Here is a 14439-nt window from a genome sequence, read left to right as displayed (position 1 = left end):
CTTATAAATAAAATGCAACTCACTTGACAGTGCTCAGGTCGCCAACTTTCCGCAGAAGATCATGGAGTCTTGCTTTGTAGTTGGGCTCCAAGGTCTGGAGCAGCGCTGCCAGCCTCTCCACACCCTCGCCTCCTTCCGTACTGTCACTGCGTTCCAGATTCCTTGAGGGGTCCACCACCTCTCTACTGGCAGAAGTATCTGTATCCCTATATGATAAGCTTAGGTCATTTATAGGTCCACATAGTCTGTGACAGCTGTGAAAACGTCGATAAAAATTGAGGTTTGACACTAACAGAAAGTGACATACAAATCGCGAGTGTAAGATGTAGCTTGTCACGCACACTAAAGTAATAAGCCTGGCCTGTTTTCAAAGGTTCTCTAGCAGCAAGAGACTCTATCTAGAAGTGTAAATTATCTAAGGGTTTAATAATGTTATTAATGCTAATATTATAAATAATAAAGACTGTCTGTTATGCTTTCACGGCTCGATATTGATGAAATTCAACATCTAGATCATAGGTTCTCAACGTGGGCGATAACGCCCCCTTGTGGGCGTTTGAGACTTTCGGGGGGGGGGGGGCTATAATATAATATCTTACGTATTAATATAATCGTGGCAATAGCTGTTTTAAATTCGCGACAGATGGTAAGTAAAATTAAGATGTGGGGGCTCTGAAAAAAACATATTCTCAAAGTGGGCGGTGAGCAAAAAAAGGTTGAGACACTATGATCTGGATAATTTGAACTTAGGGAAAGGATATTATTTTTGTATCCCCACATGATTCAGCGAGCAATTAAAGTTCAGGTTACATGATCTATTTAGTTGGCTCTTGATTAGATAAAAATAACATTTCTATAGATTACATGATTTTAAATTACATATGTTTAAAACAACCCTCACAGTTTAAACTTTATTTTTAGGTTTTCATTGTAAAAAAAGCGGCCAGGTGCGTGTCGGACTCGCCCATGAAGGGTTCCGTAGCAGCAAGTAACATAATATAAAAGTTCTTGTAGTTTGTTATAACGAATTATGACGTATTAAAAACTATTTACTAGATCTAGTTCAAACTAATTTTCGGTGGAAGTTTGCATGGTAATGTACATCATATATTTTTTTAGTTCTATCATTTTCTTATTTTAGAAGTTACAGGGGGGGGGACACATTTATATGCATATTGGAAGTGTCTATTCAGTTTAGAAACAAATGACATTCGAAACTTCAATATCATTTTTGAAGACCTATCCATAGATCCACACGTATGGGTTTATGAAAGAAAATTTTTGAGTTTCATTTCTAAGTATACCCACAATATTTATTGTTTTTTTTTCTATTTTTGTTTTAAAATCTTAATGCGGTTCACAGAATACATCTACTTACCAAGTTTTAACAGTATAGTTCTTATAGTTTCGGAAAAAAGTGGCTGCACATACGGACAGACAGACATGACGAGTTTATAAGGGTTTCGCGTTGCCATTTGGCTACGGAACCCTAATAAAAACACCGAAAGCAATCATTTTGGGCATGACAGTTTGTTCAAAGGAGTTTTGTATTTTTTCAAGTACACAGATCAAACTCTATAAATTTCCTTAAGGCTACAATCATATTAAGAATAAATAAATTTACTGTTTTCCCGCTTCTTTTGAAATCCATGCAAAAGCAGGTGAAATTTTATGTCGGATTTTTATCACTTACTGAATATGAAAATTTACCATTCATTCGAAAAGACATGCACCAGATCTCAAAAGAACGAGAAGATACTCAGTCGGCCATTTTAGAATGTTAAAAACTGCATTACTATTCAATTTGCTTAATGCCTACACTCCATTCCATTTGTTCTTATTTATTTCATTTATAAATATAACATATCCAAATGTTTTGAGTTTTCTTTAGTGTTAATTCTGCCCATATTTGTCTTCAAACAATCCGGCACGTGTTTCGCCACGAGTCTCGTGCTAGGGTTTGGCGAGTCATCATCTCCTGAGGATGCCTCGTGTAGAGGCGAAACATTTGTTGAATTGTTTGAAGACAAATATTGGCTGAATTAACACCAAAGAAAACTCAAAACATTTGGATAATTTGACGTAATTCCAGAAAAACGTTCCAAACCTAAATCATGTCGAAATTGAGTTAAGAACACAAAACTGGTCACGTGATTCATATTAACGGATTGAAAAAAAATGGCAGCCCTACTGTCACTCTTTAAATGACATCATGACCTAGTAGCCCAACCCACATGTATGGAATAAGTACACTAATATTTGTTAAACTTTAAACACGAATTCCTTAAAATGTGATGTTTGTGGTTTGGAAAGTTTTTCAGAAACTTTTTTTTTATGGAATAGAACAAACGAGCGTACGGGTCACCTGTTGTTAAGTGATCACCGCCACCCACAATCTCTTGCAACACCAGAGGAATCACAGGAGCGTTGCCGGCCTTTAAGGAAGGTGTACTACGTCCAATTATGGATTTCCAAAAAGTAACGCCTACTTCAATAAAAATATAACATACCCAAAGTTAACCAGATCATTGGTTGTGGGAACAGTTCCATTCTGTCCTTCATCACTCGAGCCGTTGGCCGTGTTGTTGTTCAACTTTGACGATATCCGACGCAAATATGTCATCTGAAACAATTTTTTATGACAATAAGGAACGAGACGAGCAGGACGTTCAGCTGATGGTAATTGATACGTCCTGCCCATTACAAAGAAGTGGCGCTCAGGATTCTTGAAAAACTCAAAAATTAGAGGTATTTTTTATGGAAACCAGCCTTCGGGTCACCTGATCTTAAGTGATCACCGCCGCCCACTTTTTTTTAATGAAAATAAGGGACGAGACGAGCAGGACGCTCAGCTGATGGTAATTGATACGCCCTGCCCATTACAATGCAGTGCCACTCAACAATTCTTAGCGGCACTAAAACAGCGCTGGTCACTTTGATACTGTTATTTACTACTATTATAGATACTGTTATCGGTCACAACGATACTGTTATTTCTCTTGTATCGCTAGAAAATATGGGCGGCTGTAAACATTTACCGTCAAGTGTACCAAAATATTATACGGAAAGGAATTTCTCCTTTCTTAAAAAATAAGGTTTATCACACATGATGCAATTATTTATGAAACAGTGGAAAAGATACAGTGATATGGTAGATTTAGTACTTTAAATATATTTATTATGATAGAAGACCGGCGATTGACTGACTAAGTACTGCCGTTGGGTCGTGGTGTATATACTAACAAAAATAATAAGTAATCAATGTTAAATGCTTAATGAGCCTTATGCCCTACATTTTAAGGGTATAACAGTACGCTCGTTTCTTATTTTCTGTCATAAAAACGTATAAACGCGGCAACACGCACGTACGCAATTTTGCGTGCGCGTCTAGATAATTGATATCTCTAGATAGAGCCTCTTGCCGCTAGAGAACCGATGAAAACAGGCCAAGTTTATTACTTCAGTGTGCGTGACAAGCTACATCTTACATTCGCGATTTGTATGTCACTTTGTGTTCGTGTCAAACCTCAATTTTTGTCGACGGTTTCACAGCTGTCACAGTCTATCTTTGGCCGTTTTCAATAACGTATCTCTTGTTACGGATACATTGCTGTCACCGTTTAATGATAAGATCTTATCTATGCATATTTATGTCCATTATAGTTATAGTCCAATTCTTTATGTCGATAGGTTACTGAAATGTAAGTAAGTGTAAAAGGATAGATTTGTCTACCTCTAGTAATCAATATGTTATGTTTTTAAAGTGATAACCCCCACTTCTAGGATGAATACACAAATAAAATTTGAAAAACAAAACTTTATGAAGGATTCGGAATTCGAAGCCACAACCTGAGAGTTGAACAAAGCAAACAGAATTTTATAGCGAGGCGGTACTCGAACGGTTAGCTCAGGTGGTTAGAGCACCGGTACGGAACGCCGGAGGTCGTGGGTTCGAATCCCGCATCGTTCATAAAGTTTTGTTTTTCAAATTTTATTTGTGTACCTCTAGTAAGTTAAACTAAGGATAGATAAGTTATTGAAAACGGCCGCTAAACGTATAAATGATCTAAGGTGCGCGTATCCAATGATACGTACTAATGCCCGCAGGTCCGCGCGTGTGAAGAGCGCCACGGGCGTGTTGTTCCGTACGTCGGTCCTCAGTGGAGCGTCGCCGGCGGGCGGAGCGGGAGCAGCACCCAGCTGAGGACTAGTCACCGCCTCTACCAGTGACCAGACGCAGGATCGCTCGAATTTTGTGTACAAATCGCGCACCTTTGGCTCCACCTGAAAAAAGTAGTTTTTTATGAAAATATGGGTCGAGACGAGCAGGATGTTCAGCTAATTCCGGTATTCTTGCTCAGGATTCTTCAAATACCCAAAAATTCTGAGCGGCACTACAACTGCTGCGCTCGTCACATTCAGACATAAGATGTTAAGTCTCATTTGCCCAGTAATTTCATTGGCTACGGCGCCCTTTAGACCAAAACACAGTAATGTTTACACATTAACACTTCACGGCAGAAATAGGCGCCGTTGTGGTACCCATGATTTAGCCGGCATCCTGTGCAAAGGAGCTCCTCCCGCTGCTAAAAGTAGTAGTATACATAAAATATTTGAAACATTTAATGTTAAATTTTTACGAGTACCCCTGAAAAGTGACCTGGAAAAGTCTCGAAACGTCGGGTTACCTAAAATAATAATAATAAAAATTTACTATTTAAGTATGTAACACTCGCGTTAAACAAAGAAAATACTACAATTCAATTCATGCCTCCTGATATCTGGCCAGACAGAGCATCTGTATGATCTGCGCGATCTGTATGAGGTTGAAGCGGGCGATGTACGAGACCGGGATCTCGATGATGCCGTGGGCCTCAGGGTTCACGATGGCCGCGCATATGAACTGGTTCAGCACGAGGTCGGTACAGATGGCGTGCACTTCACGTTCACTGCTCCTGAAAAAAAAAATAAGCAAAAATGAGATAATAAACGTATCTTAAAGGAGAATGACCAGCACTGTATGGACCTTTTTTTTATAGAATAGGAAGACAAACGAGCGTACGGGTCATCTAGTGTTAAGTGATCACCGCCGCCCACACTCCCTTGCAACACCAGAGGAATCACGAGAGCGTTGCCGGCCTTTAAGGAAGGTGTACGCGCTTTTTTTGAAAGTACCCATGTCGTATCGTCCCGGAAACACCGCACAAGGAAGCTCATTCCACAGCTTTGTAGTACGTGGAAGAAAGCTCCTTGAAAGCCGCACTGTGAGGACCGCCACACATCCAGATGGTGGGGATGATATCCTAACTTGTGGCGTGTCGTGCGAAGGTGGAATTGACCTGGGTCCACTTACAAATAATTTAGTGTCTCGATAAATGTTAGCATAAAATAAAGCTTCACCAGAGACAGGCCACAAATACTTATATAGTATCGTATTTACACTTTTACAACGCACGACGGTATTTTAAAAATATTTTATTGAAGCGCAAACTGATCATTCACAGACAACGCAATTGTGGTGCCGCTCAAAATTTTTAAGTTTGTGAAGAATCCTGAGCGGCACTGCATTTTAACGGGCAGGGCGTATCAATTACCATCAGCTGAACGCCCTACACGTCTCGTCCCTTATTGTCATAAAAAAAGTCTTTCAAAATTATGTGGTTTTACAATACCACGAGCAAAAGAATTTTTTGCTTTACATATTCATACAATAAAAATATAATATAATAAAAAAAACTTTGTCAGGTGTTGGGTTCGAACCTACTCTTAAACCAGAGCTTAAATCTGGCGTCTAAGACCGCGCGGCCAAGCTCACTTGAAAACAGTAGTTGAAATTAACGATACAACTTCACCGGAGTACTCCAGCCGAAATGCAATAGATTGGAGAAAAAATTTGAGGCGATATAATAAAAGTTTCACTTTAAAAATCTCCGAGTATCCACAAACAGTACCTGGAATGTTTTTTTAAGAGATGCACAATCTGCTGTACGATCCAGGCGATCGTGGTGGGGAAGGTTGGCCAACACTCCCTCAGTGCCGATATGAACTTGGTGGTGAGGTTGTACAACGACTGCACAGTCCACTTCCGGTAGCGAGCAACCTTCGCGCTGTACTCGGTGCTGTTCGCCTGCCCGAATTTCTTTAAGCGATCTGACGCTGAGAACCTGCAATTGATAATTAATTAATTTATTTTATTTATTTAATACATCACAAAATCCACAGAATTTAAATTAGGTTATAATAATACTATTGTAGAACTTACTTCTAATAATGGATCTACAATGTTTATATGTGTGTGTGTAAGTGTAACTTCTAAAATAAGAAAATGATAAAACTAAAGAAAATATATATGATGTACATTACCATGCAAACTTTCACCGAAAATTGGTTTGAACGAGTTCTAGTAAGTAGTTTTTTTTAAATACGTCATACGAGGGCTGCACTAAAACTATCGGGAATGGAATATTTTCACTGTTCCTGTCATATTAAAATCTTTTTAATTCAAAAATCCGGTTTTAAAAATCGTATACCATTTATTTATTTAAAAAAAGATTCTCGGTCTTGTCACAAGGTCTTTTCAAACTTGTATAGTCGTTGAGAAAATGGAATTGACTCGAGAAAATTCTAGAGCGATGATTTATTATGACTTTCGAATTTAACACAAAAACAGTGTGTTGGCCGGATGATTTCTGCATTTGGTGATGAAGCCCCATCCAAAACCACAATTTATCGCTGGTTTGCTGAATTTCAACGTAGACGTGTCAAGCTCAGTGATGATCCCCGTCAAGGTCGTCCAAAAACTGCAGTCACCAAAGAAAACGTTGATGCTGTGCGTAAGCTGATTGAGGAAGATCGCCATGTGACATACCACGAATTTCAGGCAACTTTAGACATTGGCATGAGTCAAATACAAATAATCTTGCATGAACAATAAGGTGTAAAAAATTTGTTTTCCCGATGGATAACACCTCTGTGAAGAGCAAAAAGCGGCTCGCGTTACTTGGTGCGTCAGAACTCTCGAAAGATTCCACGCAGGATCCTCAAATGTATACAACATCATGTCAGGTGACGAATCCTGGATATACGCGTACGAACCCGAAACAAAAAACCAGTCACGAGTTTGGGTATTCGAAAATGAGTTAAAGCCCACAAAAATTGTTCGTTCACGGAGTGTTGCAAAAAAAATGGTGGCCACGTTTGTCTCCAAAACCGGCCTTGTTGCGACTATTCCTCTTGAGGGACAAAGAACGGTTAATGCAGAATGGAAGGCTAGCATTTGTTTGCCACAGGTCGTTTCTGAACTCGGTAAAGAGAACTGCAACCGCCGCATCATCCTCCATCACGACAATACGAGTTCTCACACCGCGCACAGAACAAAAGAGTTTTTAGAGCAAGAAAACATAGAATTATTAGACCATCCGCCGTACAGCCCCGACCTAAGCCCTAATGATTTCTATACTTTCCCTAAAATAAAGAATAAATTGGGTGGTCAGAGATTTTCATCACCTGAAGAAGCTGTGGACACCTACAAAACGGCCATTTTAGAGACCCCAACTTCCGAATGGAATGATTGGTTCCATCGTATGGAAAAATGTGTCAAATTTCGCGGAGAATACTTCGAAAAGCAATTAATACATTTTTAAATAGTAATGTTGTGTCACTTCCTTGATTCCCGAAATTTTCAGTGCCACCCTCGTATATCGTACAACCTCTTATATTATGTTACAAGAACTTTTATATTATGTTACTACTGTTGCTGCTACGGAACCCTTTATGGGCGGTTCGACTCGCACTTGGCTGCTTTTTATTTTTAAATTCACATGGCCGCATGTACTTGTACTTTGACAGACGGGAACTCCTGTGCTCTGTGTTGATAGACATAATATTGTAATATCTCCAGTGGGAGGCGCCTTTGCACAGGAAGCCGGCTTGATTATGGGTACCACAACGGCGCTTTTTCTACCGTTAAGCAGTAATGTGTAAATATTTCTGTGTTTCGGTCTGATATGATGAAGGGCGCTGGTGATGGTGAAATCACTGGGCGAATGACAATTAACATCTTATGTCTCAAGGTGACGAGCGCAATTGTAGTGGCGCGCAGAGTTTTTGGGTTTTTCAAGAATCTTGAGCAGCACTGCATTATTGTGGGCAGGGCGTATCAAGTACCATCAGCTGAACTTTCATTTAAAAAAAAAGATATAATATTGTAATTTCTCACCTCTCCATAGCCTTGTCCGGGTCGATATCTAGGAAGAACTCGTCCTCGTGCAATACCGCCATGACGGGGGCTTGCAGCGCCGCTACGAGGAACTGGCGTGCTGGCGTATGACCGTCTCGATATACGGCGAACAAGGACGAAAGAGAATTCTTATTTGTTCGGAACAACCTGTAATCATTTCTCGCATACATTTTTCTAGAAATCTAATAATTATACATAATATAACATGAGGTAACGTAAGCTTTAAAGGGATTTCATACTCGAACAAAGTCAACCCGCTTGGTGGAGAAAACATATTTAAAGTATGTGTTTCGTCATATCACATGCTATCTTTGACTGTCGAAACATTAACTTTAAATCCTTAAACTTAATGTTTCCGCCATCCGGCGGAAAGTCAAATAAACTTAATGAAATTAGGTTTAATTTAAGTTCTTTTGAATCGTCAGTATAAATATTTCTTTTGCATTTCTGAATCTACCATATGTTCGGAAAGTGTAGAGCTCGTGAGAAGAAGCTCAAGAAACTCAACGGCCACTCTTTTCAATCAATAGAGTATTTTACAATGGCTGTAATACACAAAACGAGTTTGTAAGGTACTGCATCCAATAATCGTGTTTAATTAAAATCATTTTAAATATCAAATATTTCACAAAAAGTAATAAATAATTAACTGTATACATATAAATTATCCTATATTAGGATGCATCGACCAATAGGGAAAAGACTTCAGTATTGACTATGTAGGTAAGGTAAGGTAGCTAAGTTACGTAGGGTAAGCATTAATTATGTTTTAAGCTATAGCATAGCTTCTATCGCGGGCCTTGAGCGTGGAGACCGAATCCAGGAATTCCGTAACGAAAATAACCTAACACCCCACTTACTAGATGTATATAGATATTTCGCCACGGTCATTACAGTTGCCGTGGAACAGCGGTTATCACGTATGCTTTTTGTGCAGAAGGTCCCAGGTTCGAGCCTGGGGTACGTCTTGATTTTTTTTTTCTTACGTTTTTTTATTTTTTTTTTTAGGAATAGGAAGACAAACGACCGTACGGGTCACATGGTGTTAAGTGATTATGTGACACTATTTTGGCGATTTCTGGACGTTTGCTAGTTTTAGCTCGACATCCTCCCCTGTATCTGATTTTCAAAATGGGTACTCTGAATGTAAATAAGTTAAACTGTGCATATTTTTTACTATTTCTAACACACCTTTGTAGCTATTTTTATCGTTTTATTGTCGATAGAAAAACTACTTGTTATTTGTTGAGTAACTTCTTTAAAATGTGTGTAATTGAAACTGTTTTTACATTAGATTTTTACGTAAGTTACTTTTTTATTTTAGTTAACGCAACATTTCAATACCTTCCCAGATCTCGTTTTCAGCAGGGAACTGGGCGGGAAGGGAAAGGGGCACTCCCTTTAACATCCTTTGCACAGAATGCCGGCTAGATTATGTATGAATGTGTAAGCATTATTGTGTTTCGGTCTGAAGGACGCCACTGCTAGTAAAATTACTGGGAAAATGAGACTCAGCTCATCTTATGTCTCAAGGTGACTAGCTCAATTTGAGTGCCGCTCATAATTTTTAGGTTTTTCAAGAATCCTGAGCGGCATTACATTGTAATGGGCAGGGCGTTTCAATTTCCATCAGCTGAACGTCCTGCTCATCTCGTCCCTAATTGTCATAAAAAAATATATAGTATGATCTGCCTATTAACTACTTTAATTATAACAGTCTCATACTTACTTTCTCGGGTCTGGACTAGGCACCATCTGGTACTTGATCAAGGATCGTATAACAGCTAGTAGGCGAGTTCTGTCATCAGGTGATCGACAGCTACCATATAAACCTGCTACCAAAGAAGAGGTCAAGTTGGGCGGAGCATGGTCTTCCCCCAGTGTGAGGCACAGGGCCATTAGGTGTGGTGTCTCTCGAAGCCATCCTAGCAATTCACCAACAGCTGAAGCCTCCTGTTTAATTTATTAACTCAATTAATAATAATACATATGCTTATGACAATGACTACTACAAAGCTGTGGAATGAGCTTCCTTGTGCAGTGTTTCCGGGACAATATGACATGGGTACCTTCAAAAAAAAGTGTGTACACCTTCCTTAAAGGCCGGCAACGCTCTTGTGATTCCTCTGGTGTTGCAAGAGATTGTGGGCAGCGGTGATGACTTAACAACATGTGACCCGTACACTCGTTTGTCCTCCTATTCCATAAAAAAAAACTACACAGTACTTTAAAATTAAGAAAATCACTATAATATTATGCATACATATGATTTTTGGCTTATTTATTTTATTTTGTGTTACTTATTAGTTTTTAATTATTATTCTCTAACCTCTGTAACTCTTTTTTAATTGTATAATTTTGTGTAGTTTGTTTTAGTTATTAATAAAGTTTTCATTCATTCATTTATATTCATTTGATGAGCTTTCTATTTTATAATACTTAACAATGTTAAAAAGTAAAGTTCTAGTGTGTAATTATTTCAGTATTATTTTAAAGATTTCTCTTATATTCTGTCAGTTTATAAGTATAATGTATGGACAATAATGATGTATGAGCGATCCTACCTACTAAGCTAGAGATCCCGGGTTAATGTACTGTAAAACTATTTGTCTATACTAGTATTATTACCTGCAAAGTTTATCAGGTTGTAGGGGTAATCTATGGAGGTACAGAACCAATTTTGAAAATCCAATTACCAATAAAAAGCCACATTATTTGTGTGAAAACTTTTTTTCTATAGAATAGAAGGACAAACAAGCATATGGGTCACCCGGTGTTAGGGAATCACAGGAGTGTTGCTGGCCTTTAAGGAAGGTGTACACAAATTTTTTTAAAGTACCCATCATCCCAGAAACACTGGATATTAATTGGAAATATTTAGCTTTTAATAGCTTTTGCAAAGCAAGTCGGATTTGAAAGTCAAAGAAAAAACAGGTGAATGAAAATGTTCTAACTAATGCTGATTTAATTATCAGACATTAATGACTGTTTTGTGTATATATTCCTGTGGCAGCATTGGGACACCAATTCGTATGGTTATACTGGGCAATCTGGCAGTCAGGGGTTTTTTTAAATAAGAGAGAGCAAATGGGCAAGAGGCTACCACTACACCATAAATGACATCACACAATTAATTAAATAATTACACCATCCAAAAAAATATTTAAAAACATGATGCAGGTTTTAGTATAAAAAATTATAATATTCAAATCAAATCAAAATCAGTTTATTCATGTAGGTCACGGAAATGACACGTATGAATATCAAAAAAAAATATTTTTCTTATTGAATCTACCGCTACTTCGTAAAGGGTTGAGCTAATGAGAAGAAGTAGCAAGAAACTCATTGGCACTCTTTTATATCAAGATTTACATTTAAGTACATCTATTTACAAATCATTTCAAATTACAATATAAAATGTAAAATTATAATATTATTGTAATACTCTTTCTACCATACTGTAATTTACTATTGTAATCCTTATTTAAGTCCTATTATTGCTCTATAAAGAAATTTCAAGTAAATAACACATGCTATAAAAGTGGGTGGATATGTGACATCATAACCTAACCATAATAATGTAACTCAATAAATTTTTATGCTTCTATGATAATAATCTATGATTTTCTGCCTATAATCTGTTAAAACATGAGGATGCACCATGTAGACATCCATTAGTTCTTGTATGGTGAACAGAGCCAGATTTTTTTCATAATGCTGCAGATAAAACTATAATTTACATTACAAGTTATAGGGGGCAGTAACAAAATCCTAATGCTTCTGTAAAGATCTTTTTTTTTGTATACAATTTATCTTTTACGAAATGGGTTGCTCATCCAATTATGATAATAGGTTTTTTATTGGTATTTTACAGATACTAAAATATTTCAGTTATTTGCCTTAACACTTTTTACAGGCCATACTTTAATTTATCATGTAGATTGACACCTATTAAAACATAAATAATTGCTAAATTGAAATAATATTGCCCGTCAAAATAAAAATAAAAAGTAGTACATGAATCATTGTTACAGTAACAATACTATAATTTTTGTATCTTAGATGGATTTCAAAACACGTTTTTACTTTTAGACTCCTGATATGAAAAATAGAGAAAACAATTATAACTTACTTTGTACTTGAACACCTTAAAAGCATCAACGAATGTAGAGCCTTCAAGAAGACTGGCTCGTTGACAAGCAGCTATAGACTCTGCATCAGATCTTGAAGTTATCAAGTTGGTGAGATTCTGACGCTCCTGAGTGCATATCCAAGAAGCCTGCAGAAGTTCAAGAGTAGTTTTCTCCAGCTCCTCATTAAGTGTTTGGATTAATTGTCGCTCGGAATTAATGAATATTTTCTCCCTTCGTAATCGATTCGCTAATTCAGCGATGTTCAAACCACCTTCAGTTGATGGTTGCATCATTTTGAATGCTAATTTATACGTACAACATTATAACATTTAAATGTTTGCTTGTTTAAAGTTATTTTGTAACATCTGTAATTATTTATTACCACAAAGGAAATCTTTTATTCACTGTTACAATAAACTATCTCTGTGATTTTATAACAATGTTTAACAATTTGTGTCTTGTAAAAACGAAGTAAGCATTGGAAAGCTATTACACCAAAGTTGTTTAATAGCTAAGATTTTTGCTCACATATCACAATAAATCTGAATTCACAAACCAATTTCCTCGTCAATCAACCTTGCCTCTGGGTTATCACTTAACTCATTCATAACTTCACGTTTGACGTTAACTGTCAAGGCACAGAAACGTAGTCGCAGTACACTACTACATTAAATAGGTAGGTACAGTCCGTTCAAAGTTATTTTACCTCTGACAGAAGTCATAATGTGTTTGCACTTTGCACTTTTCTTTATGTTGTTATTCCTGTCGAGTCGTTTTGTGAAGTTCCTAGCGTTTTTTTTTGTGATATTTCATCTGTTATCATGCCGAAAAGAATTCAAAGTAGCGGAAGAAATATTATATTATCGGTGCTCTGTGAAAGAGAAAAACAAAATAATGCTCCTTTAATTCCATTGCAAATGTTCGTCAAAGAATGGCTGCTGTGAAAGATATGTAAATTAGGTTACCCATCTTTAAATTTTTTCCCAATTTTATTGGAAACTTGATGTCCTAAAGAAAGATCCTTATGGAAAGGCCTGATACTGTAGCGTAGGTACGACTAACGAGGTACAAGGAGAAGCAAGAAGGTGTCCTAAAAACTATTTTACTGGCGTGCGATGGATAATTGTTCATGCAGGTGTTGAAATGGGATTAATACCAATTGCCTTATTAATATTTAAATCCCAGTCGAAAAAAAAAATGCGCACACGTGTGCATTTTTGACGTTTTGGGTTGAAGACAAGCTATGTGAAAGAGATGGGTTTATGGATACTTCTATGGACAGATTCATAATAGCATTGAATGCGGAGTCTGATACAGAATCTGAAAACAGTTACGATGATTTATCTGATTGTGATTGTTCATCAAATATTTTAAATAATATTAAAAAAAAGTGAACTGTGAAAGTGACTGATTTTAAGAACGCAACTTGCTACATTTTGATGGCGGTTTGTAAAAGCGCGTTTTTTTCGTGCCCCATAGTATTAGTATGGTGGCGCACGCACGGCGGTTAACCGCATTCAGTTTTCTTTTCAGTCTCGACTGGACGAGCGCAGAGGATAGATCTTTAGGTGATATTGCGTTACGAAGTGCAGTGTCTTTATTATAGTCTAGATTCTATAGTAATTAATAAGCTTATCGGGATGCTGCCCACGTTGTTGTACATTTTGCAAAAATATCCCTTCAAATGTCTTTGATCTGTTTATGGCTATACCCAGTACCTATGGCGGCGCTGCTTTCGTTTTCTTTTTTTTATTTTGAAAACCATAGCCGCAACACATGCTGCTGGACAGATATCCATGGTGATACTGGAATAAAATTAAGCAAACCACCAATCGCAGTGCGAGGTTGTATGCGGTTTTGCGTTTTCAGCTATTTCTAAACCGCTCGCCTTTAATCGCAGTGCGTGCTAATCTTAAGTTCCAAGTAATTTCAGAGTGCTCGGGTCACGTCGGGTTAAATATCGCCAAAGAGAATTTAAACACTACTTTCAAATATCCCGAAGAGCGACCAGGCACCTAACGATTCTTTTCTTTTATACCGAGAATAGATCAGTGGTGCTATTCACTT

At 37.5% G+C, this 14439-nt stretch overlaps 2 protein-coding genes across 2 annotated transcripts in view; one reads left to right on the top strand and one right to left on the bottom strand.

Moving 5' to 3' along the window:
• Positions 1-12954, bottom strand: part of LOC126964634 (receptor-mediated endocytosis protein 6 homolog) — a 48955-nt gene extending 36001 nt beyond the window's left edge. Inside the window, exons 1-8 of the mRNA XM_050807859.1 lie at positions 12372-12954; positions 9969-10192; positions 8219-8386; positions 5952-6164; positions 4772-4955; positions 4096-4284; positions 2511-2623; positions 24-206 (exon numbers count right to left, since the gene is read on the bottom strand). Of these exons, the coding sequence (XP_050663816.1) occupies positions 24-206; positions 2511-2623; positions 4096-4284; positions 4772-4955; positions 5952-6164; positions 8219-8386; positions 9969-10192; positions 12372-12665 (1568 nt within the window). The 5' untranslated portion in view covers positions 12666-12954. The remainder of the gene's footprint in view (positions 1-23; positions 207-2510; positions 2624-4095; positions 4285-4771; positions 4956-5951; positions 6165-8218; positions 8387-9968; positions 10193-12371) is intronic.
• Positions 1-14439, top strand: part of LOC126964694 (40S ribosomal protein S23) — a 119960-nt gene that overhangs the window by 49715 nt on the left and 55806 nt on the right. The window lies entirely within an intron of this gene.

This window comes from Leptidea sinapis, chromosome 5 (genome assembly GCF_905404315.1).
Source record: "Leptidea sinapis chromosome 5, ilLepSina1.1, whole genome shotgun sequence".
Taxonomy (NCBI): Eukaryota; Metazoa; Arthropoda; class Insecta; order Lepidoptera; family Pieridae; genus Leptidea; species Leptidea sinapis.
Note: the sequence above shows the minus strand (reverse complement) of the source record. Positions and strands in the feature narration are given on the sequence as shown.